Below are 22,779 nucleotides of genomic sequence, written 5' to 3'. Positions count from 1 at the left end.
GGAGTGATCTTCATAGGGAACCAGTGTGATGATGGTTGGTCAAAAAAAAAATTCATGAAATATTCAAAAAAATATTCACCAAAATATTCAAGAAATATTCAAGAAATATTAGAGAAATATTCAAAGGAATGATTGATTACAAAGGTTATTATATGTGATAAGAGGGATGTAAACTTGTGTTTGCCACATGTCTTGCTTTCTACAATTTTGCCAGGAAAACAAAAGGAGTGATCTTCATAGGGAACCAGTGGACAGAGCGTCCGAGAGTCAGTCGTTGTTAACCCTGTGGAGCGACGCGAAATGTCACAGATCACCAAACCTTCTCCTAAATGTTATTCACCAGCCTTATAATCAATTTCAGATGGTATTTAAAAAGGAAACGACCAATAGCTACATGATAATTCCACTTCAGGGTCATAGTACACATCCCCAAGGTGTCATCCAGAGATAAGCAGGACATTCTGATGTACTATTCCAAAATAAAAGCCTCTCAAAATACCATACATGAGCCAATTTCCTTAAAATTCTCCATCACGAGAGTACTTTTGGTCAATTTCAGGTTAGAATTAAAAGTAAATTATAAATAGTTACATGATCATTTCACTTCAGACGGATAGTACACATCCCCAAGGTGTCACCCAGGGATAACCAGGACATTATGATGTACTATTTCAAAATGAAGGCCTCTCAAAATACCATACATGAGCCAAAATATCAATTACAAGAACATCCGGTCAGTTTCGAATTACATTGGAAAAGGGAACTATCAATAGTTACATGACCCTTTCACTTTAGACGGATAGTACACATTCCCAAGATGTTATTCAGCAATAACCAGGACATTATGATCGTTTTTTACTGGATCCTAGAAAATGTAACTTCTGGTTACCAGTAGATGGCGCCATGGCTTGATTCAACTTTACGTCTCTTGAGGCCCAGATTCTCATCAAACATATATAAATTAGAAAGAATCCGATGATATCCAGTAGAGTTACAACGGTTTAGTTGTTCTTGGCGAAGGATCAGCTTTGCCGATGCACCCTCTCGCGACCAATTATCGGATTCTTATCATTTTCACACTGAAGCATTATTAAGGTCTTACCTCTCTGCTAGGAAATTTTGAGAGGGATCAAATGAACCTTTGAGGAGCATAACCTGTGAGGAGCAGGGTGTAAAAAACAACAACATTCAACTTCCTGTTTCCCCCAGGTGGCGCTATGACTAATGTTAAAAATGATCTCATGGATGTTTACAGGGTGAGAAGTAATGAGAGCATAGAAGAAATGCTATATGAGAAATATAGAGCAGATTATATAAAGTATGGTAGAGTTAAAACAACTTCAATTTTCATGCCAAATGGTGGTTTTTCAAAAATGCTCCCTACACACATAGTTTGGAATTTCTTCCGGCAAAATACAATTTTTAGAGCCTAGGTCCTCAAGATCACACTGCGCGAATTTGAAAAGAATTGGGTTAAATCCCTGGGAGGAGTTCGGTCTTTTACAGCTCTAGGAAATCACAAAAATAGGCCAAAAAGGCAGATTTTCAACGATCAATTGCAGCGCCCTCTATTCTTCAAATATTCTTCGTGACAATCGGACATAGCGTTTAGGAGAAATGGCCAAAAACGTGTTTTTCACAAAATTCAAAATGGTGGAAAATCTAGTTAGGCGCATTTGCATACCATGATTGACTTTTTTGTAGAGCATGTCCAAGAGCACATGTGTGCCAAATTTCAAGTCGATCGGACTCGATCGGGGGAAAAACTGGCCTAATGGGGTACTTTTCAAATTTCTTGGGGGCGCTATGGACACATTTCTTTGTATCCAAATACGTGACTACGAGATTATCAAATTTTTGAACATTCCAGATATGGATGCCAAATTTAACAACTTTTTGAATATGATAAAGCCCCCAAAAAGGCCCTTACTTTGTGATAATAATAATAATAATTCCATGAAATACAATAGGTTCCTCTACGACTAGTCGTTGCGAGGACCCTAATAAACAAATTTGTTGTAAACGAACAAGTAGTAAACAAACAAGTAGTAAACAAACAAGAGGTTACAAAAGAGAGAAAACAAAGTCACCAAACAGAACACACAAATTGTCAAAAAATAATTCTCGTGATGCTGCGGCCTTCTTGTCGTCGTGGCAACAAGAAGCCTCACACTCCGCTGACTCATCTGTTCACTCACAACTCGTTTGACTTTAGTAAAGTGGTGTGAGATGTTTTTTAGATGATCTGTGAAAACAGCCATCTGTTTACAGACGTCATTAATATGAATAATAACACGAGAAAACTACATCAACACAATTGTAATGAGCCAGGTTTGCATGTTTATAATCGATCATGAGTTATTAATCAGAATATGAACGTTCTTTGAGGAGAGCTGTGATCTTCCTGCTCGGTGTGTTTATGGAGCGAGAGGCTTTCCAGTTGATGGAGTCCCCCCCCCCCCCCCCCCCCCCCCCCCCAGAGCCCCCCATGTTAAAAGATCTTTAAATCATCGGTTGCCACTTTGTAAAAGCTATAGTATTAATGTACTTCATAGTTAATATAAGTAACCGTGTGCAATAAATTGATTATTATGTATTTATTGCGTATTATCAGCTGATACAACACATCGTCTGTACTGTTTAACATTATTGTTTGGGACAAGTTAACATCATCAATGAGCATTTTACATTTAAGTAATGAAGTTGAAATCACTCATGATCGTATTGAGTGTGGATTACATCGTATCTTCAAGTGTTTGTGAGCAGACAATGAGGTGCGTGGGGGAGGTGTGGGGGGCGCCAGAGAGAGAGGGAGAGAGAGAGAGAAAAAGGGAGGAGGCGACGCTGATGACACAAACACACACACACCCTCTCTGCCTCTCACACACGGAGGAGGAGGAGAGGAGGAGGAGAGAAGGAGGAGGAGAAGAAGAAGAAGGAGAGAGAGATGCCCGCTGGACGGATGGATTTTATTTCCCCCGAGCTGCACGCGCCTCTGTGAGACAACATGGGCTGCATCGGATCCCGGACCATCAGTAAGAGACCCGCCGCCTCCCGGTCCGCCACGTGCACGCGTGGATGCATGTGTGCAGCGAGGGACGGGTGGAGGGGATTAGATCGAGGAATGCGCGTGCGGGGGCGGAGATGTTGAGAAGAGGGTCAGAAGAAGCCGGCTGAGGTTGAGCACTTCTTCAGGAGAACCCCGCGCGCTTCACACGTGACCGTCTTCTCTGCCGGGTTCTATTAGATATATATAAATATATAAATACATATGAAGAGTCGGTGCACTTTGTTAGCGGGATTACGTCTCACTGTGTGTGCGTGTGTCGGAGCCGAGAGGCGGGTGACAGACAGGCAGCGGGCGGCTCGCGGGACGAGATGCGGCTTGACGTCCCCGTGTCCACATGGATGACACCGGGAAGGCGGAGCGCGTGTGGGTGTGCGCGCGCGAGAGAGAGCGCGAGAGCGAGAGAGACCTCCGCCTCGACATGAAACTAAGGTCATTGCATGCAGGGTGTCTGAGAACCCCCCCTCGCCCCTCTATCCAATCTCACCTCTCCTCGTCTCTTTCCTCGCGCTACCGTGCGTCACGCAGCGACGTAATGAATTGGAGACGCAGGCAGCAGACGCCGGGTTTCACACACACGCACACAGACGCGCACGCGCACAGAAAGCGTCTGGGCGTGACTCGTGCAGTATGAGTCAGAACCGGCCGGTAGACTCAGGTGTGAGTGTGAAGGCTGCGCACATGTAGGTCAAGTCTGCAAAGTCAACGGCGCCGGCAGCGCACACGCACACACGCACACACACACACGCACACACACACGCAGGATACTTGCGAGTACCTTTCCTTTGCACAGCATCAAACCTCTATGTTAACTAGTATAACTTCAGGTATCGATGGACTCAATTACTAGACTACTAGAAGTGATTTTATTCAGCGATATGTGTGTGTGGTTGTGCGTGTGTGCAAATAAGTGTCTCTGCAGACCCTGAACCCCTACTCGGCCCATCAGTGTGGCCGGCGCCTCGCGGTGTGAGTGAGATTGAGATGATAAATCTATTTTTTTAAGCACTAAATATAAATGCGGTCCATTTAGCGATCTGGGACGCTGAGCGTGGTGACAAGAACCAACCAGTGAAAAGTCCCGTGGGAATCAGTGCGAACGTTAACGAGCTCGGCTCATTGGTCATGAACTTGCTTACGGTACATTTGGCCTAAACAGCAGGAGGCGACCTCCGGGTCCGAGGAGAAAAGCCGATGCTTCATGTGTTAAAGCTGCATTCTGTGTAGTGACCAGCAGGGGGCGACTCCTCTGCTCCCATAGACGTCTATGAGACAATGACTCTACTTCTCTCTTGATTTATTCCCTCAGTAAACATTGTAAACATGAGTTGATGGTCTCAGTCTCTAGTTTCAAGTCTTTTCAACACATCATGATGTTGTTTTGGTGAATTTGTGTTCATTTAGAGTCAAACAGACCATAAAGTAACGAGTCTAGTGGAAAATCAGCGCTAAATTGTGACTAGAGCCGGTGGTTCGATCCCCGGCTCATCTGACCCACGTGTCCTTCGTGGCCTCGGTAAGTTGTGATAGTGTTAGTCCTGATGAATGGGTGAATGACGTCATGATTTTGAAGCACTTCAAGTGGTCAGAAGACGACTTTGTGGCTCTCCGCTGAGCCCCAGAGGCCTGAGGAAGAGACAGACGTCCCATAATTATGTCTTTCTCCCTACATCAACCCAGAAAGAGTTTAAACAAGACGTGCAGACCAGAAAAAAAAAAGTCTCACTCTCAAGCTAAAACCGGTCCCCACTGTACCAGAGCGCAGCGTCTCAGAGCCACATCAGCTCCTTCATGAGGACAAATAGAGGCAGCTGGGGGAAGATAAACCAAAGGGAGTAAACGTCTGACCTTTGATTGTCATTGAGGTGGACGGATGGACGGGCCGAGGGGGCTGATGAGGACCGATAAGGACGGGGAAGGATTGTGTGGCGTAAAGAGCCAAGGAAACTGTCCCGGCGTTCTGTGTCTTGGTTCTGTGTCTCCTCTTCTGATCTTCGCCAGGCTGCTCGGCCACATGAAGACAGCTTTTGGTTTAGTTCAGACCCGAGGAGGTTTAGTTCAGCGTCCACTTTAGTTACGTTACTTTCTCCCGTTGCCGTGGTTACGCGTTAAAGCACAAGGAGGCAAAGGAGAACAAGAGTGAATCTGAACAACGCAGGAGTCACGCGATTAAGAAAGAAAACGGTTTTCAAATGTTTATAGAGGAAGGAGAGAAGTTGGTTTGTTTAAAGGAAAGAAGAGGCAAAGAGACCTCTGTTCTTCACTCAATCCAGAGCCAACACGTGCTAAAAGGCATTAAAACTAAAAGCTTGGGTCAGAATGTTATTTGAAGGTCATTAAACGTCAACAGGTTTTAGCATCAATCCTCTTGATGTCTATTCTCCAAGACATGGATAAAACAAATGTCGTCCATGTAGCTCTCCGTTGAAGGAATAAAAGCTCCACTAGTTTCTTTGTGAGGATTTACGATCCATTAACTCAGAAACCTTGAGACTCAGAGTGCAGTGCAAGAGCCCTTTTCATCAAAGTTCAATGAAACAGGGATGGCTCCGCCCCCTCGCCGCATGACGAGCACTTGCTGCCGCGCTGCTCGCCAGGAGCCTCTATTCTCATATTTGGCCCGAGCAGAGCGGCTGCTGCTAAAAATAGGTCTGGGGAAAAAAAGGGAAGAAAGGATGGAGGTCAATGATAGACGGCGGGAGGGAAAATGTTACAGTAAATATGGGTCAACAGCTCCGCCTCTCACTCCCACCCCGGCTTTCTTCTTCTGTGGTTTCCGTCTCACCCCTGACTTTGTGCCGGCGATTTAAATGTCACATGAAGGGAACGGCGGCGTCCTCCCGGTGATCTGTGGGTAAATACGCAGACGGTTGGTTGGATCGACCAAACAAGATTTCATTCCCAGTATTCAACACTTGAACACTTCTCGAGTTCTACAACAAAAGGACTTTGCGAGCTCATCTAGAAAAAGTCAAAGTCAGCATTAAGACATCGATATTCTATAAATGAAATGTGTGATGAAAATCACACAGAATATATAAAACAAACATGTAAAGAAAGAGTAAGTAAAGGGACACCTGATCACATTACGCATACATACATATCACACTGCTGGCTTAGCAAGTAGTTTTACATTGTTGAATTGAGGATCGAGTGAATCAAGTGGATCCTCTCGCTGAATATTTTGTATACAATTGCTCCTTATTCCTTTAAATAGTTATTTATAGAGAGAAAGTGCAAAAACAACAAGGAGTTATTGTGGCGTCAGAGTAATGGTTGTGTGTATTAATGTGTGTGTGTGTGTGTGTGTGTGTGTGTGTGAGGCGGCGCTCTCCAGAGTGCTGAAATGAAGCAGCAGTAAAACTTCTAGGCGCCACCAAATGATGTTTTAGGAATCAGCTGTTTCTTCCTCGCTCCCTCTGCTCATTTCGAGAGAATTCTTCATCGGCTGTATCTGACTGTGCTGATAAATGTGTATTCTTGGATTTATAAAGCGTTACTTTTACTTTTAAAGCAGAGATAGGAAATGAAAGTCGGATATTTGACGTGAGACATTAGTGACAATCGTAGGACGCTCATCATCTGTTGATTAAAGTTTGGAACCCCAAAGCCTTCCGGAGAAAATAAAAACACGAGTCAGGGGATTTAGTTCCTTCTTGAGTGGAAATCATGAATATTTAGTTCACGTTTTAACCTCCAAGGCCTTAATTAAGAGCGAGATCATTACACGGCATGCTCATTGGGTGGTAACAATGCTAACCAAGGTTAGCTGCTCGACCACAAGCCACATGCTAATGACTAAAGATTATTGTTCTTTTAAAAGTGTCCTCGTGGGGATCCGCTCTGATCAAAGCTCTGCTCACGATGCCGAGGGCCGCGTTGTTCCGCCGTCAGACTGGAGTCTCCTTCCAGTCGGGCCGACGGCGTCTCCTTTCGTAAACAAAGCGCTCCGACGCTCGGCCCGTGAGGTTCTCTCCGAGCGGAGTCCTGCCACTATTTGGGGACGGATCGATTCGGGCCGGTAATAGAAAAGGGAGGCGATGCTTCCTTCGGGCTCGTCTCTTTCCGAGTGCCTCAGTTTCCCGTCTTCCCCTCTAAATTTACATCACGACGTGCCTCCTCCAGGTTCTCCACATGGACGGGGGTTCTGGGTGGAGACGTGGCAGGCGGCTTGGAGAGCCTCACCGGGCGATTTCACTCTTCTCTAAATGGACCTCAAAGGGTAACAGCTTGGATCCAGAATGCTCAAAAGTTGTGACGTTTGTATAAGTGGAGGTTTCAGTTGATTTGAATGAGGAAAATGGTGTAAATTCTCAACAGCTGAGGGATGCAACACGATTTCTTTGTTTTTGGCAGAGAAATAAGTTTAACCGGTAATTTGACCAAAGGCTCCTAAACTGAATGGCCGGCTGGTTAGTGGTAAAGTTAATCCTCCAGATGGGCCACCGCTTCATTTCACAACCACTGCGGCAATAAAGCACGGCGCGGTTAGCATGCTAGCTAACTAGCCAGCTAATTCCACCGCATTTCCAACGTCAGACTCGGTTCCAGAAAACGAGCCCAACTAAGACGTCCCGCACCGGCCGTTTTTTTTTTTCCTCTCAGGTTGGAATTAGAATATTAATGAATCTTATTTACTTAATACTTTCTGACAAAACATGGAGAAACGACCCACCGTGAAATATGATTGTTATTTCACATTTTAAGATAACCGAATCCTAAGGGGGTGGGTAACGTTTACTACAAATCAGGTAATCTGGCTTCCATAACTTACCGACGTCACCGCACCATAACTCAGATATTCAGATATAGACTGAACTTATTCAGGCTCAGACAGGATTCAGTTATTCTCCTGTGTTTGAGGCACCACCTTCCACAGGAAAGCCCTCCTCCCTCCCCAAATCCACATTATCGACCGGTGTGTGAGGTGTGAGGTGTGCAGCTGAGGGGGGGGGGGGAGGGCATTGTGTGATTTTAGCATTAAGTTTGAGGGTGACGGATGTACGGGGCAAGGCGACGGTCAATAATGTGATTGACAGGTGGCCGTGAGCAACTGTGACCTGAAGGGCAGAGTGAGGAAAAAAGGAAAACAGTTTGTTATCCGACTGTTTCCAGACTGACAACGAGCCATTTGTCTCGAATCAAATCTCACCGAGGAACGTTTAACTGGTTCTGACTGCCGGTGCCTCTCTGTGACCTCCGGGGGGACAGCTAGACCCTCAGCGGAGGCCCCGCCCCCCTTCATCCACAGGGGGCGCCAGAGTCACAGATACTACAGTGTTATAAAATAGTTCAGATGTCTGTGAGTTTTAAAGTAGTGTTACTACCCCCCCGCAGTACCTCAGCTGATGAGGTTATGAGGAGAACATAAAGAACACGGTGGGGGGGGCTCAAGGGAATATGGGGTGGCCCGAGACATCCTTTAATATGTGACACACACACACACGTGGAGTGACGGATGGATGGATGAAGGTATTACCCCGACGAGCCGCAGTGAGCAGGACTCCCTCCGTGTTCGCCGCCACCTCGGAGCGTCCGCTGCTCGAGCGGAGGTGAGTCTGATCCCAAGTAAAGTCCGGAGTCTATGTCACACACACACACACACACACACACACACACACACACACACACACACACACACACACACACACAGCCCGGAGCGATGGCAGCAGACAGGCGAGGGTCTTCCAGAGAGAGATGTCAGGACGTATTGTTGCAGCATCCCGCTCTTCCTCAGACACTTGCGTGCGTGTGTGCGCGCGTGTGTGCGTGCGTGCGTGCGTAGGTGCACATATGTGTCCATGTCCATCCTTCTTTCTGTTCTGCAGATACGCCTTTCTTAGGATTTTCTCTTTTTTAACGGAACTTTGTATTCTGTTTCCTTAGTAAATTAATTAATGTTCTCTCTGTAATGCAATCCTCAAGCCTGGGGAGGGGGGGAGGGAGTGTGTGTCGGGTGCTCTTTTGTTGGGCACAAATAGTAATGACCTTTTCCCTCAAAAGGTCAGCTGCGTCACAAGTACCGAGGCGCGCACAGTCCGACACGCACAATAAAATATCCGTATTCATCGCCGAGGGCAACGAGCATCCTTCACATCGGAGTCCCGCCAGGAGTTTGTGTGGTTTTTCCTCCCAAATGAGGCGCCTGTATGCACGTATGAACATTGATCGTAGTCCACCGATGCCCCCCCTACTTTCCTTCTCCTCCTACAAGTGAACACGACGTTGGCACGAGGAGCAAAGACCTCCTTCAGAAAGTCAAACGTCAACCACAGAAGAAGAAGCGGTTTGATTGACAGCAGCGCCGACCATGAAGCGGTTCCAGGAGGCGGAGTCTCCCAGAGTGCAAATGGTCGTCAGGTCGCCTGATGCTGAGTGACAGTAATGCCTGTGCACCTCCAGGTGCTGCAGGGAACTCTGGGTAAATGTCCATCAGAGAGTTGCTGTTACACTTGTTAGTGCGAGCAGATGCTGCTGCTGTGGGCGCGTTTTAGCAAAAGGTCCAGAGTTCGATTCAAACATCCTCCTCTTTCAGTTATCGAGCTAAACGCTTAACATGAACCATCGGGATGCTGCAGATTATAATTAATACACGACTATGTTACGGTTTGCATTTTAGATTCACAATCAGGCTTCTTCCACATGTTTTGGGATCTTTAAGAATCATCTATTTGTCTATTTCATAGTATTTATTGTCTTGAACAATCTCTGGCTTTTATTCCTTCCCTCTCCATCATTTCCCCCTCTATGAGCCCACAGCCACCCCCCCTCTCTCCTTCCTCCCCCCCCTCTCCTTCCTCCCCCCCTCTCCTTCCTCCCCCCCCCTCTCTCCTTCCTCCCCCCCCCTCTCCTTCCTCCCCCCCCCCTCTCCTTCCTCCCCCGTGGCTCCATCTACTCCAGAAGTGCTTGTGTGTGTTTGACTTGGTTGTGCCTCCATGTGGGGAGTAAATGGGCTCCAGGATCCCCGAGTCGCCTCTCAGATGTCCTCACAGAGAGCAGAGTCATGACTGAGACGCCTTTCATTAATAAAAGGGGGGGGGGGGGCTCTAGAAGCTAAGAAAGAGATCTTCAGCTTTAATTGATCAATTCTTATTGAAAACAGTGAATATTCTAATGCTGTGCTGCACGCTGGCCTTTAAATCTTGTTTTATTTTCACAAGCCGTATTTTACAGAATTTCTGTGTTTTTTTGTTCCTGTCGTTTCGGTCCAGATGGATAGAAAGCGTTTGGAAATGAAGCTTTTCTCCTCAAATCGATCGCTAGGAGCGACTTTGGCACCAAGCTGTCATTTCTTGTCCCTGGAGATTCTAACAACATCTCTGAACTGTATCTTCTACCCCCCCCCCCCCCCCCCCGGCCTCAAAGGGGTTTTATTGATATTGATTTGGATTGAAAGCATAAGTCTCCATTGGAGGGAGTGTGAAGGCTGAGGTTGATTTTCTCCAGCCGGGGGGGGAGAGGGGGGGGGGGGGGGGGGGGGCTGAGAGGCTTCTCCTGGTGAGCAGATGTTCAAGCACATAAGCCCCCCGCGAAGAAAATGAATCTGTCACATGAACACAGGATCTTCACTCACTTTTCAGGAGGTCTGCGTGATCTTTGGCTGCTTCCTTTCTGCTCGCTTGGAGAATCCGAGCGGAGATGCGACTCTGTAATCTCCCGCCGCTGACACGTCATCTCGCCCCGACTGAGGAGAGCGACCCGTCTGTCCAGCGTACGAGGGCCGCTCGGTCAGCGGGGCTTTGTCGCACGTTTCCATCAAATACGCGTGAAGGTCGTCAGGTTCTGGGCAGAGGGTTGATGGAGCTGAGACCCACTGGTCACCTGTCATTAGCCACGCCCCTAATTATGCTTAACTTTGAACCCTTCGTATCATTTACATCATACGCCTCAGCACCCAAGGGTGCCGCTTGGTAACGACGAGCTGGAACCTGACTGCGTCCGCTGCAGGGATCTCAGCAGAGAGCGAAACAATTCTGCAATTCATGAACTAACCGTTTATCACGAAAGAAAACGGGGGAAAAAAAAACTACCGACCGCTGGCCGACAACGAGACGGCGTCGTGGCAACGCGTCCGCCGCAGGGATTCGCCCGAGTGCGCTTACAGGTTGCACGGGATTCCCTCACTGCCAAGGTCGCGCTCGAGGTCACCGGGAGGAGGTGAAGCGGCCCGTGGATGATTGACAGAAGGGCTTCTCCCTCCTCGTCGCGCCCCCGCATATTTCACAACCCTCTCTGGCCGTTGGTGACTCATACCGGTTGTGCCCTTTGTGCCAAAGCTCGCAGTGGATAATGAATCTAATTTTAGCCTGTGTGTGTGTGTGTGTGTGTGTGTGCATGCGAGCAGTTTGACGTACTGCTGTCAGTTCCCCCCCCCCAGAATGGCTGAGAAAGGCGATTGTGCACCCAGATGTTGCATCTGTAATAGAGAAACGATGTCATTGAATAATCTGTTCTCTCTCTCTCTCTCCAGCGGTGGATGCTGTGCCGGTGCAGAAAGATGGGGATCAGGTAACACGCTATCCTCTTTCTTCCTTCCTTTTCTTGAGGCAATCGTTGTGTGTCCTCGTGCATCCGTACAGAGTTCGGACAGAAGGGACACAGTGTGCGTGAGGGTGTCGCCCCTCGGCTCCTTCAATCTCTTAAGAGGTGAGAAAAAGAAGCGCCGCAACTCACCCGGAAACGCCTCCTGCAGTCAAGCGTCAGTCTGCACGAAGGCCGGATCCAAACTCTGAGCAGGAAGAAAGGATTCACTATCAGTGTGTGTGTGTGTGTGTGTGTGTGTGTGTGCACTCATCAGAAAGCATTGCGCGTCCGGTTGGTTTTGTCTCGGTGCTTCAGCACATTTAGAATTTAGGTGATTTACAGGGAAACTTTCTGTTCTCAAGTAGTGCTGCGTGTTTCAGTATGACGGCTTTACAGAACCGAGGAACACAAACTGACTAAAACTGTTGCTGAATGAATCTAGTTTGTGATATAAACGCTTTTCTGACCAGACAAGAAGAATATTAGTGTCCATATCGGTTAGTCAAACCTGTGTGTGTGCGCCGGCTGAGAGGGTGTCGCTCCCCTGGAGCTCAGACCATAACTGAGCCGTGTATCAGCCCTCAGCTGTGAACCCGGGGACACAGAGAGACAGAGCCGGTGTTGTGAGGTTGACGTTCTCCAGAGGTTTTATTACAAGTTAAAATTCCTGTTCAGAATTCCCGAGTTACAACCGTCACCTTTAATTGGTATTAATTAGAGTAGTAGTTTCCTAGTGTCGTGACAGGAAGTAGGAGATTAGGTTGTTGGTTGTTCAGAAGCACAAAACGACGCGTCGCTGCTGTCGGGCACATCTGCCTCTCTCTCTCGCGGCCGTTCAAAGATAAACGCACATCGGTCTGACGAGCGTTCATTAGCTTCAGAGATTAAACAAACCGTTATTCAATTAGTCGGGTCGGCCCGTCTGCTGTGAGAGGTTCACGCAGCTCGTTAACACGTTCGCTGCCGTCGTTTGGGGGCTTCGGTTTAGGCGGCCTCGTCGCGTTGGGAGATCTCTCCCTGCAGGAAGTCACAATGAATTCTAGCTCCCAGTTTCAGCCGGTTTCAATGTGCAAACAATTTCCAATGAGGAAAAACTATACTATATATAATCCGGTCAATGCAGCCTTTAAACGATACTCATGCAGATATTGTGGTGTTACGAGTCGCAGAGCACAGCGGCAGCTGATTGAATCATGAATAAACAGAAGAGGCTCCGTCACGATGTTTCTCACCGCTGCACACTGCTTCTGTATTAGCATTTGTATTGTCCTCTTACAGGAGCTATTGGGAACGGATAAAAACACCATTGCAGCTGCACAACATTTTCATGTTAAATTCATCTGAAAACATCAACATCACAATGACTCCATATATCAGTTATGAATGTTTCCATTACTGTCGCCTGAGGTCGCTTCTCTGCTCAAAGTTAGTTTGGTTTACTTTCACACGAGACTTCATGGTCGCATAAATCCATCAACGAGAAAAGTGTTTCTTGAGTCCCTGACTCGGACAAAGTGGACATTTAAAATAGGATGAAATGTGCATAAATATATTTCAACAGTGAGTCGGCGTTAAACCTTCAGCTTGTGGCATCTTTACATGTTCTGATGCTACGCGGCGTTAAAAAGGTTCCGTGTACCATCTTTTTCTCTCAGTTATAAGAGCATTCAGCCCCCCCCCCCCCCTCATGCCCCAGTTTGTCTTCTACTTCGACACCTTGTTTGGGGCATTTCACCTCACGCAGTCTGCGGCGGTAAAACTACGATAACGAGCCGCTGAGAGCGTCTTTGGGACAAGAGGCCCCATGTCCACAGATGAGAAATAAATAAAAAGATTTAAATTCTCTGCAGCCCAAATGTTCCCTTCTGCCTTTGTGCCATCATACAGCGTGATGAATATGCATGAAGGCCTCTGTGTGTGTGTGTATAAGAATACACACTAAATGGTGTCCAGGTTTGGTCACCCATCAGATTTGCCGTTGCCCTTGGCAACAGGGTTGCTGCTGAGCGGTATCCGTTGGTTACCTAAACATTCTGGGCAGTGTGGATGGACAAAGAGGGAAAGTGACACACAGAACTGCACACGAGCAGCTTGTTCATGTGTTCTCACCTCCCGGGTCCAAAACCGCTTCGGCCTTTTGGGGATTCAATGTGAACACAGGAGGCAGGGAAATACAAAATAAAAGGTGTGTTATTTTAATCTACAGTGAGGCTGTTTCTCTCCAAGAATATGAAGCAGTTCCTTAACAGTAAAAAGTTTTATGACCTTTAAAAAAAACAATGTGTGACATTTTAAACTCAAATAACTGGAAACTGCTGACAGACGAAAATCCAAACTGAAACCACAGCGTCCCAAATCTGCCCCTCCCTCTCGTCTCTGCTACACCTGCACTTGTGCCCCCAACTAGCGTCCTACGGGTTTATCCTTCCTGCCCCCCTTAAACCCCCCACAGAGCTACAGCGAGCTCCTTTCCCCCACAGAGGAGCTTCTACTGTTTCAGTGCTCCACGGCGTATAAACGTCTCTTTTCAGGCAGAAGAGTCGTCGTGCACAAAGACCTCGCTGACCTTTCCTGAGTGCTTGTGTCCAACCGATCAGAAGTCTTATATATTCACTCTAGTCTCATCTCAACAAACTAATACATGTGTCTTCTGTGTTCGGGGCTGAGCTCAGAGACACGGCGTAGGAGGACGTGGGGGTCAAACCGACAGACTGTTACCCAGGAGGTCGCTGTTCGTGTCCTTGCTTTTACCTTTTCTTACTCCTCCCGTTGTTACGTGATCAGCTTACTCCTGTTTTCCTTACAAATTAACTTTTCTTGGCGCTTCAGGGGAATAAATAATAAACTAGGAAAGGGTGTGTGTGTGTGTGTGTGTGTTCCTGGTACACGCAGGAAACACCAGAGGCAGTAATGGATGCACTTAACCTCAGAACATGGCATCTGACACACGTCACAAATAGAGATACTGTATCATTCTGTTCTTTACAAGCAATGATCCCTGTTTGAATAATGACCCCCCCCCCTCTTATTCCCTCTAACAACCTCCCTTCTCTTCTTCCATCTTCCTCTAACTACCTTCAATCATCTCCTCTATTCCATTCATCCACCCTGCATTTATCTTTCTGTCTCATCTGTTTCCTGTCACCCTGCTGCCCCCCCCCCCCCCCCCCCTCCACACACACGTACCCCCTTCTCTTTTCATTCTTTTTCTTACCACCCCTCCCTCTCTTTAGTCGTCCATGGAGGACACCTCTTCCATTCTGCCCCGCCTCAAGAGGAAGCCCCCCCAGACCTATGGGATTGGTGCCCTGGCTAAGTCCTCTCTGACAGGTGTGTCAGGTGTGTGTCTGTGCTGCTAGGTGGTAAAACAGCCCCCATGTGGCCTCCAGGCGCTCCGCGGAGGATCCGGGGTGAAGTTGTGGTGGTTGAGGTGGGTGAGGGGGTTGAGGGGGGGAGATGGTCTTTGGTGTTGTTCAGATGGTCAACAACAACAACTGACCCTTCAAACGCGTGTAGATTAATAAAAAATAAAACAACTGACACATTTGGGGATAAAAAAAAACCAAGAAGGACGTGGACACCCCAACCTCAACAGACAACTTCCCTGGAGGAGGAGCTTGGAACCAGCATGGTCACCCTGTGGGTGCCCCTCCCTTTGTCACCTCCTGCTTTCCCTTCTCTCCATTGACACCAACGGCAATGACACATTTCTTTAGCGTCATTGAAGGAAATCCAATCAGATCTTTGATTTCAAAGAAGCTGAAGTAAGTGAGATTACTTACTTTGATGAGCCGCTGCGGCACAGGGAGGTTCTCTGCTCCGTTCACTGTGGTGCTGCGTGCTTTTTATCGCTGTTTAAGTGTGTCGGTGTAAAACGTTTTGTTTTAGTGGTTTTGTGTGTGTCTGGACCTGGACCCCCACCCTCCCCCCACACCGTCCCTCATCCTCATTCCTATTTCCATGAGTGTTTGATTTGGCTCTATTTTTCTTTGGGGGAAACGTTTCTATTTGTATTCTCGGTCTGGAAGTTGACCTCCGACCCGAGGGAGCAAAGTCCCAAAGCTCCGTCTGTTAATTCGCCCCCGTGTGATTTATAAAAAAGAAATAGAATGAAAATCGATCAGCCTCTCCGTGAGCGCTTGACTCGGAGCGCACGTCGCTGGTTGGAATTGAGCATTTGCATCTTAATTGGAACGCGATGCTCTCGGTTCTGTTTGCGATGATTACTCTCAGCCTCTGAAACACGTTTTAATTACAGAAAGTCTAATGAATCTCATTTATTCTGTTTACCGCGGCTTTCAATAATTAATGTGGTTCTTCGGCGAGTCATCCTCGTCCCTCGCCGTTCAACCCAATTTGTCCCCGCGGCGAGCTCGAGTCACCTGACCTCCGACCCGCTGGCCGTCATTGTGGCGCAATTGATTATTCAAGAAGGAATCTTTAACACCTTTGTCAAATTCATTCCCTTCAAGTGGCCAATTTTAAATTCTCACTTCAAATGTGATGAGTTCCAGGAGCTCACGCATCATTTGAGTTTAAAACAGATTAAGGAGATTATGAGGAGAAGGACGGAGGACGACACTTATTCCCCTGCTGTTGTGTTCCCAAGGCTCCGAGGCTTCGAGCCCCCGACTCGTCCAGCTGGAGAGCGCTCGCTAGGCGAGCCAGAGGTGTGAGAACGAAGCACATCGATGCCGAAATAAAGACACGCCGTCCTCAGAAAAACGTTCCTCATTAAACATGAAGAATAGATAAGCGGAGGTTCACTTTTACAATCTGTACAGACTACAAAGTTCTTAAATCCTTGTGATGAAAATTAGCTGCCAGGTTGCTCCATCCGGACATCACGGCATCACTGAACACGCTCATATATTTATACGTTTCCTGACAACAGTTTCTCATTGTCATTCTACCCCGTCACCCCATCTCAGATGGAGGAGCCATCAACCACTAAGGCAAGAATTAGTTCTAACAGTATTGGGTGTGTGACCCTGTGCTCCGCCCCCATACCTGTTGCAGGTGTGTCCCGCTCCATGAAGGACAAAGTGACCAAGCCCACCGCCATGGCCCAGGGCCGCGTCGCCCACATGATCGAGTGGCAGAGCTGGGGCAAACCGACGGCGGGGCCGCTGGGGAGCGCGGGACACACCAACCTGCAGCGGGAAAAGGAGAGGAGGATGGAGAACGATGCCTACAGCGACCTGAGCGACGGCGAGAAGGAGGCGCGCTTTGCTGCAGGTGAGCGGAGGTCAGAGAGGTACGAGTACACCACGGAGAACCTGTCAGAGGAACGAGTACACCACGTAGAACCTGTCAGAAGTACACCACGTAGAACCTGTCAGAGGTACACCACGTAGAACCTGTCAGAGGTACACCACGTAGAACCTGTCAGAGGAACGAGTACACCACGTAGAACCTGTCAGAGGAACAAGTACACCACGTAGAACCTGTCAGAGGAACAAGTACACCACGTAGAACCTGTCAGAGGAACAAGTACACCACGTAGAACCTGTCAGAGGAACAAGTACACCACGTAGAACCTGTCAGAGGAACGAGTACACCACGTAGAACCTGTCAGAGGAACAAGTACACCACGTAGAACCTGTCAGAGGAACAAGTACACCACTAGAACCTGTCAGAGGAACAAGTACACCACGTAGAACCTGTCAGAGGAACAAGTACACCACGTAGAACCTGTCAGAGGAACAAGTACACCACGTAGAACCTGTCAAAGGAACAAGTACACCACGTAGAACCTGTCAGAGGAACAAGTACACCACGGAGAACCTGTCAGAGGAACAAGTACACCACGTAGAACCTGTCAGAGGTACAAGTACACCACGTAGAACCTGTCAGAGGTACAAGTACACCACGTAGAACCTGTCAGAGGAACAAGTACACCACGTAGAACCTGTCAGAGGAACAAGTACACAACGTAGAACCTGTCAGAGGTACAAGTACACCACGGAGAACCTGTCAAAGGAACAAGTACACCACAGAGAACCTGTCAGAGGAACAAGTACACAACGTAGAACCTGTCAGAGGAACAAGTACAACACAGAGAACCTGTCAGAGGTACAAGTACACTACGTAGAACCTGTCAGAGGAACAAGTACAACACAGAGAACCTGTCAGAGGTACAAGTACAACACAGAGAACCTGTCAGAGGTACAAGTACAACACAGAGAACCTGTCAGAGGTACAAGTACACTACGTAGAACCTGTCAGAGAGGCAGTCGAGGTCGCTGGTTCCAGTGCGTTCGTGCTTTGCATAAACGGATAATCACGACATTCTTTTTCTCCCTCCAGAACGGTACTTTTCTTTTCCTGAATACTCATTTCTGCCGTGTTCTCAGCTGAAGTTGGGAGGATCTAATTGTGTTTCTGGCCCATCTAGAAGAGTTACACCAATAATTTGTGACTTGTTTGTACGCCTGCATTTATTTGTCTGCAACGTTGCTGCTCGGACACTTTGCGTTCTCCTCGGCCGATAATGAACCCGTGTGTGTGTGTTTGTCTCCCCTCTTGTCGTTGTTGCTTCGGCCTCTTCAGGCATCATGCAGCAGTTCGCCATCTCCGAGGCGACTCTGTTCGGGTGGAACTCGATGGACGGGGAGAGCATGGGGGCCGGATCCAACCAGGGCAGCGTGGCTCACCTCAGCGAGGTCAACCAGGAGAGCATCACCAGCAGAGGTACGGCGGTTCAGCCCTTTGGGCCCCCAGCGCATCCGGGTGCCTCTGGCCATGCAGCTCTTGTCGTTGTGCAGACATGCGCAGGTTTTGGGGGGAAATAAAGAGCCCCCCCCTCCCCCCCGCTGAAGACAAAAAAAAAAAAACAGCCGAGTCGGTCATTGTGCCAACCAGCTGCCGAGGACTTTTTGGAGGACGGGCGCACAGCTGCACACTCCTGCCTTTCACCGCCGCCGGGCACTCAGTCAAAAAACTCATTCAGACAACTGCCAGTCGACTGCAGGCCGGAGCAGCGCGAGCGCTCAGGGGAGAGAAACGTCAATTGTTTTCCAACGGAAATGAACGGCGTTATTGAGCTTCACACTCGGCTGAATAACGCACACACACACTCATATCCTAAATTGGGGTTTGAGCCTCAGGTGTTGAGACGTCGGTTCGGTTTAGCCGCACAAAGAGACGACGGGAAGAGATCAGGGAACTTCATCCGACCGAAACTAAACCAACCGCTCTCTGGCTGTTGCTCTGCTTTCACTCCCTCACTCGCTAACGAAGCGGCTTTTGATTCTCGCCGGCTGGTCGGGCGGAGCGGAGCGCCGTCGCGACCCCGTGGGTCGGCACAGTCATTAACAGCACCACATGGCCGGCTGGGGGAATGTTGTAGGTGTGGAGCCCGCATGGCTGCGCTTTATCAGTAGCACTTCATGTATCCAGGGTCAACTCTTCACCAACTAGGCCTCACATGTGTTCGTTAGGGTTAGGGTGGGGGTTCGTAACTCAATCCAGAACCGTGGCTTCACTAAATCCTTAAGTTACTTCATAAAGTTCTTGTTTGTGGGGATCCACCTCTCGCCCCCCTCACAGACCAGGTGCTCCACCACTCCTCGGGGGACGTCTGGCCTCACACCTACGTCTCGCAGGGCCTGTACTGCCTGTCGTCCTCTGACGCCTGGGACCCCATCACCAGCCAGCCCTCGGGCGTGGGCTCGGGCGTTGCCTCGCCCGCCGCCAGCTCCTACATCATGGCCGCCGGTGAGAAGCTCCTCTTCCCTCCGAGGCTTCCTCTCGGCGCTCGGGCCGCTTCCCTTGAGTGGTTTGTTCTGTTGTGGTCGTTCCAGGTGGCAGCGGGGCGCCGGGTACGCCCGGCGAGGTGTTTGAGGGGACGGTGGGCGGCTACCTTCAGCAGCACCACCCCCATTTAACGCTGCAGCAGCAGAGCCAGTTCCACCAGCTCCAACATCTCCACCAGTACCAGCAGCAGCTGATTCAGTTCCAGCAGCAGCAGCAGGTCGGTGGTTCTGAGAGGACTTCGTCTACCAGCAGCTGACATATTGCACTTCATCCATACGGCTTCAGCAGCACTAACATTAACACAATACCTCTCAAAATAATGTGGCTGAGATGGATTGACATTTTGGAATATTTAGTGTAGTTAGATATGCATGGTCCTCAGAGGATATCCTCTAATTTGACTTTGTTGAACCTTCCTCCCTCAACAGCAAATGCCATTAACTTTCGTTTGGGCAACATATTGTCAGTTAATGACCTTCAATCAGAAAATTAGCCTCAATGCTAAACTAAAACGGTGTAAACGTTTAGGAGCCACTGCATAACTGCAGCTATGAGCTGTGATGGGCGATAAGCATCGCCATGCCAACACAAATGACGGAGCTGCCCCCCCACCCGCGCTCAGCTGCCTTGGCTGGAGAATTTTTCTGCCTTTTTTCCGCTTCCTTCCAGACACTAATAATGTCCTTCCTGTAATCAAGCAGTTTGGAGACGCTGCTGCGGGGAACAGAGGGGAAGAGTCTCAGAAAATAGACTGATGATGCAACTAGTGCATGATTGAGGGTTTTTAATGGTTCTATTTAGGGGGAAACAGCTTGTTCCTCTGAATGAGAATCAGCTTTCCCTTGAACGTCTGCGTGGAGGACTTGTGGGGATCTACCAGCAGAGCCGGCTGTGTCTCTTTTCATTTTTTTGTGTGTGTAACTCAGCGTCTGGCTTCCTGCTTCCAGGCTGTTTTTTTGTGGTGAGTCACGATGAACTGTGACACCCAGAGACCTTTTCTGCTCGGCTGCATCTCGTTAAGTGGCTCAGGGTTATGAAATCATAGCTTGAAAAGGTTGGGGGCCGTGTTTTGGAAAAGGTCTGCTGATCCAAGATAGAAATGAGCTGTTGTTAGCTTTGCTGTATGTTTTATTAAAGGTTCTCCTCTCAAAAGGACTAATGAATGGATTATATTGCGATATAGTATCAGTCGGCCAATTTTCTGAAGATAGGAGCCCGAGAAAATTTCCCTGAAGCACCGTCCCTGAATCATCATTAAAAGGGAGCTACTAGCAGATACAGATGGTTATTAGTGACTAGACCAAAGTGAAGAATTGGCAGAAGTATCCTGGACGAGTCGCAGACTGCTACTCATCCAAGATTAGAACTTCTTTGTCATTTGTTTTGGCACATGGAGGCTAATTAACCCCCCCAGATGAAAGTTTGAAATGTCTATTTCTGAAGAAGCTGAAAATGTTCGGAGCTGCAGGGCTTCCGCGCCTTTCAAATCTCTAGCGATGTCAATGTCTTCATTCCAAAAGACAAACGGAAGATTTCAAATCAAAAGACGGGCCAACGTCGACTTATTTCACAGTAAGAACTTGATTAATTGTCTTTTCTTCCTCTCCTGTCTCTGACTAGTCTCTGGAGCACCGGCTACATAGCGCCTCCCACTCCCTCCAAGCCACCCCCAACAGCACCATCCACAGCCTCGGCCCTCCCACCCACCCGCGGCTAGCTGACCTGTGGGGAGCGGCGCAGGTCGAGGCACATCACGTAGGCACCCCCCCTCCCCCCCCCGCGCTGAATCCAAATGGTCGGATTAGACTATGCAGACTAGATGGCGCTGTAATGTGTGCAGTGTGTTGCAGGACAGGCGTCTCCATCCAGTCATTACTACGTCACATAACTACGGATTAGACTCCTGCAAGGTCATTTCTCAGGCACCGTCCGTCTGCATCGTGCCTGACGCTCTCCTCTGCTAATTTGTTCTAGATCTGGCTTTGTTCATAGCAGCAGTGTTTAGCACAGTGCATGATGGGAGAGACTGCCGGGGAAGTGAGCGAGGTAGGAACGTCTGCACGGAGCACTGCCCGACGCCTGCATGACGGCCTCCAGCGGACCCCGAGGAGAACACTAAAGGACACCCTTGAAAAAGAAATGCCTGGTCTTCAGAGTTAGCATGCTGTTTAGTCTGCAAGCTTACTAAGCATTTGGATTCACCATCCGTGTCTGTCTTGTCTCTCCGATGTCCTGCCTTGGGACATGGGAGCTCATACTCTGCTTCTCTGTCTTTCTGGGACTGTTCAAATTGAAGGGATTTAATGTCGGTCTGTGACGTAACGTGTGCTCAGAAGCCAGCGGCCTGTTGCGTCTTGGGGCGGCATTAAATCAGTCAACCCCTCCTGGGTGCAGGTGGACGTTGTCGGGCAGATGAATGGGCAGGTGGTTGACATGGCGGCAGGACTGGTAGAAACCTTGGGAGAGGAGCCGGAGCTCGAGCTCGACGACACCCCTGATCGGCACGAAGAGGAAGAGGAGGAGCTGACGAAGGTGAGTTCCGTTGATTAATCCCGAGTCCTAAAAACTGCCATTTAAATTTGTCACGTCGTGTCCCCCGCAGGTGGACGAGGTAACACTGACCCTGGAGCCGGAGCCCTGCTCTTTGGCCCCGTCCCCGCTGAGGGAGGAGGTGACCTCGACCAGAAGCTCCAATCCGGGCTCGCCGGCGGCAGGGAGGACGCCCTTCAAGGTCACGCCCTGCCTGGTCCACGACTAGGGCGGAGGAGGCCTCAGTCATTGAAGAACTGGATCATTTGGTCCGACAAGAAAACTGGAAATAAATACTAATCAAGCTATTCTGCCCCCCCTTCCTTCCCCCCGGCTATACACCCACTTTCGAGTCAGAGGAGACTTTTTGAGGGGAAAACGTGGGATGTAACGTACAAACTAAAACGCCAAGAAGCCCCCCCCCTCCATCCCCTCCGGAAGGCGTGGAATCGTCAACATTAAAACAAAAGGAGGGACGAGAAGAGGAATTAAGGGGCCTTGTTACATCCTGCAGGATCATAAACGTTACTTGTTTGATTTGCTCAGTAATGTACTTTTTGCTTTGATTGACAGCTTGTCTGAGCCCTAGTTGATTCAAATGAGATGATTTGCGAGCACTTGATCTGAACACAACCAAATGAGAGTGCATGCTTTTAAACAGCGACCTAGCCCATCAGTATAATTCAGTATCCAAAGTCATAATATATCAAATTGCTTTTTATAATAAAATAAAAAAGCCAATAAACCGATATGTATCTGTATGAATGTAAGACTGTATGTATGTATGAATGTAGCTTTGTTTGTGTGTTAAATATATATATTCTGGGAAAACAGATTGTTCCTTGTGCTGTTCTGTTCTTCTGTGACATCATACACACGTACATAATGTGTAAGGAAGGTGC

At 48.4% G+C, this 22,779-nt stretch overlaps 1 protein-coding gene across 3 annotated transcripts; it reads left to right on the top strand.

Moving 5' to 3' along the window:
- The first annotated feature begins 2,593 nt into the window (after positions 1–2,593).
- LOC120826992 (uncharacterized) lies at positions 2,594–22,712 on the top strand. Of its 3 annotated transcripts, none has more exons than XM_078081166.1 (10): positions 2,811–3,035; positions 11,538–11,575; positions 14,824–14,920; positions 16,610–16,828; positions 18,143–18,283; positions 19,142–19,309; positions 19,396–19,565; positions 20,969–21,103; positions 21,743–21,880; positions 21,951–22,712. In XM_078081166.1, the coding sequence occupies exons 1-10, from the start codon at positions 3,008–3,010 to the stop codon at positions 22,104–22,106; spliced, it is 1,290 nt and encodes a 429-aa protein (XP_077937292.1). In that variant the 5' UTR covers positions 2,811–3,007; the 3' UTR covers positions 22,107–22,712. The 3 variants fall into 3 exon arrangements, with proteins under 3 accessions (XP_077937291.1, XP_077937292.1, XP_040045583.2); XM_040189649.2 differs by having other exon boundaries at positions 14,824–14,929; XM_078081165.1 differs by lacking the exon at positions 14,824–14,920 and having other exon boundaries at positions 2,594–3,035.
- The last annotated feature ends 67 nt before the right edge of the window (positions 22,713–22,779 follow it).

Source organism: Gasterosteus aculeatus, chromosome 10 (genome assembly GCF_964276395.1).
Source record: "Gasterosteus aculeatus chromosome 10, fGasAcu3.hap1.1, whole genome shotgun sequence".
Taxonomy (NCBI): Eukaryota; Metazoa; Chordata; class Actinopteri; order Perciformes; family Gasterosteidae; genus Gasterosteus; species Gasterosteus aculeatus.
This window is presented reverse-complemented; position numbering and strand designations above follow the sequence as displayed.

What these genes read in the sequence shown, in the direction of transcription:
- LOC120826992 (XM_078081165.1), top strand. Translation starts at nt 2,698, where the DNA reads ATGAAGTTGAAATCACTCATGATCGTATTGAGTGTGGATTACATCGTA. An exon ending in GGAGGCGCGCTTTGCTGCAG is followed by an intron (nt 16,829 to 18,142) that starts GTGAGCGGAGGT and finishes CGGCCTCTTCAG; the next exon opens with GCATCATGCAGCAGTTCGCC. An exon ending in AAGAGGAGGAGCTGACGAAG is followed by an intron (nt 21,881 to 21,950) that starts GTGAGTTCCGTT and finishes TGTCCCCCGCAG; the next exon opens with GTGGACGAGGTAACACTGAC.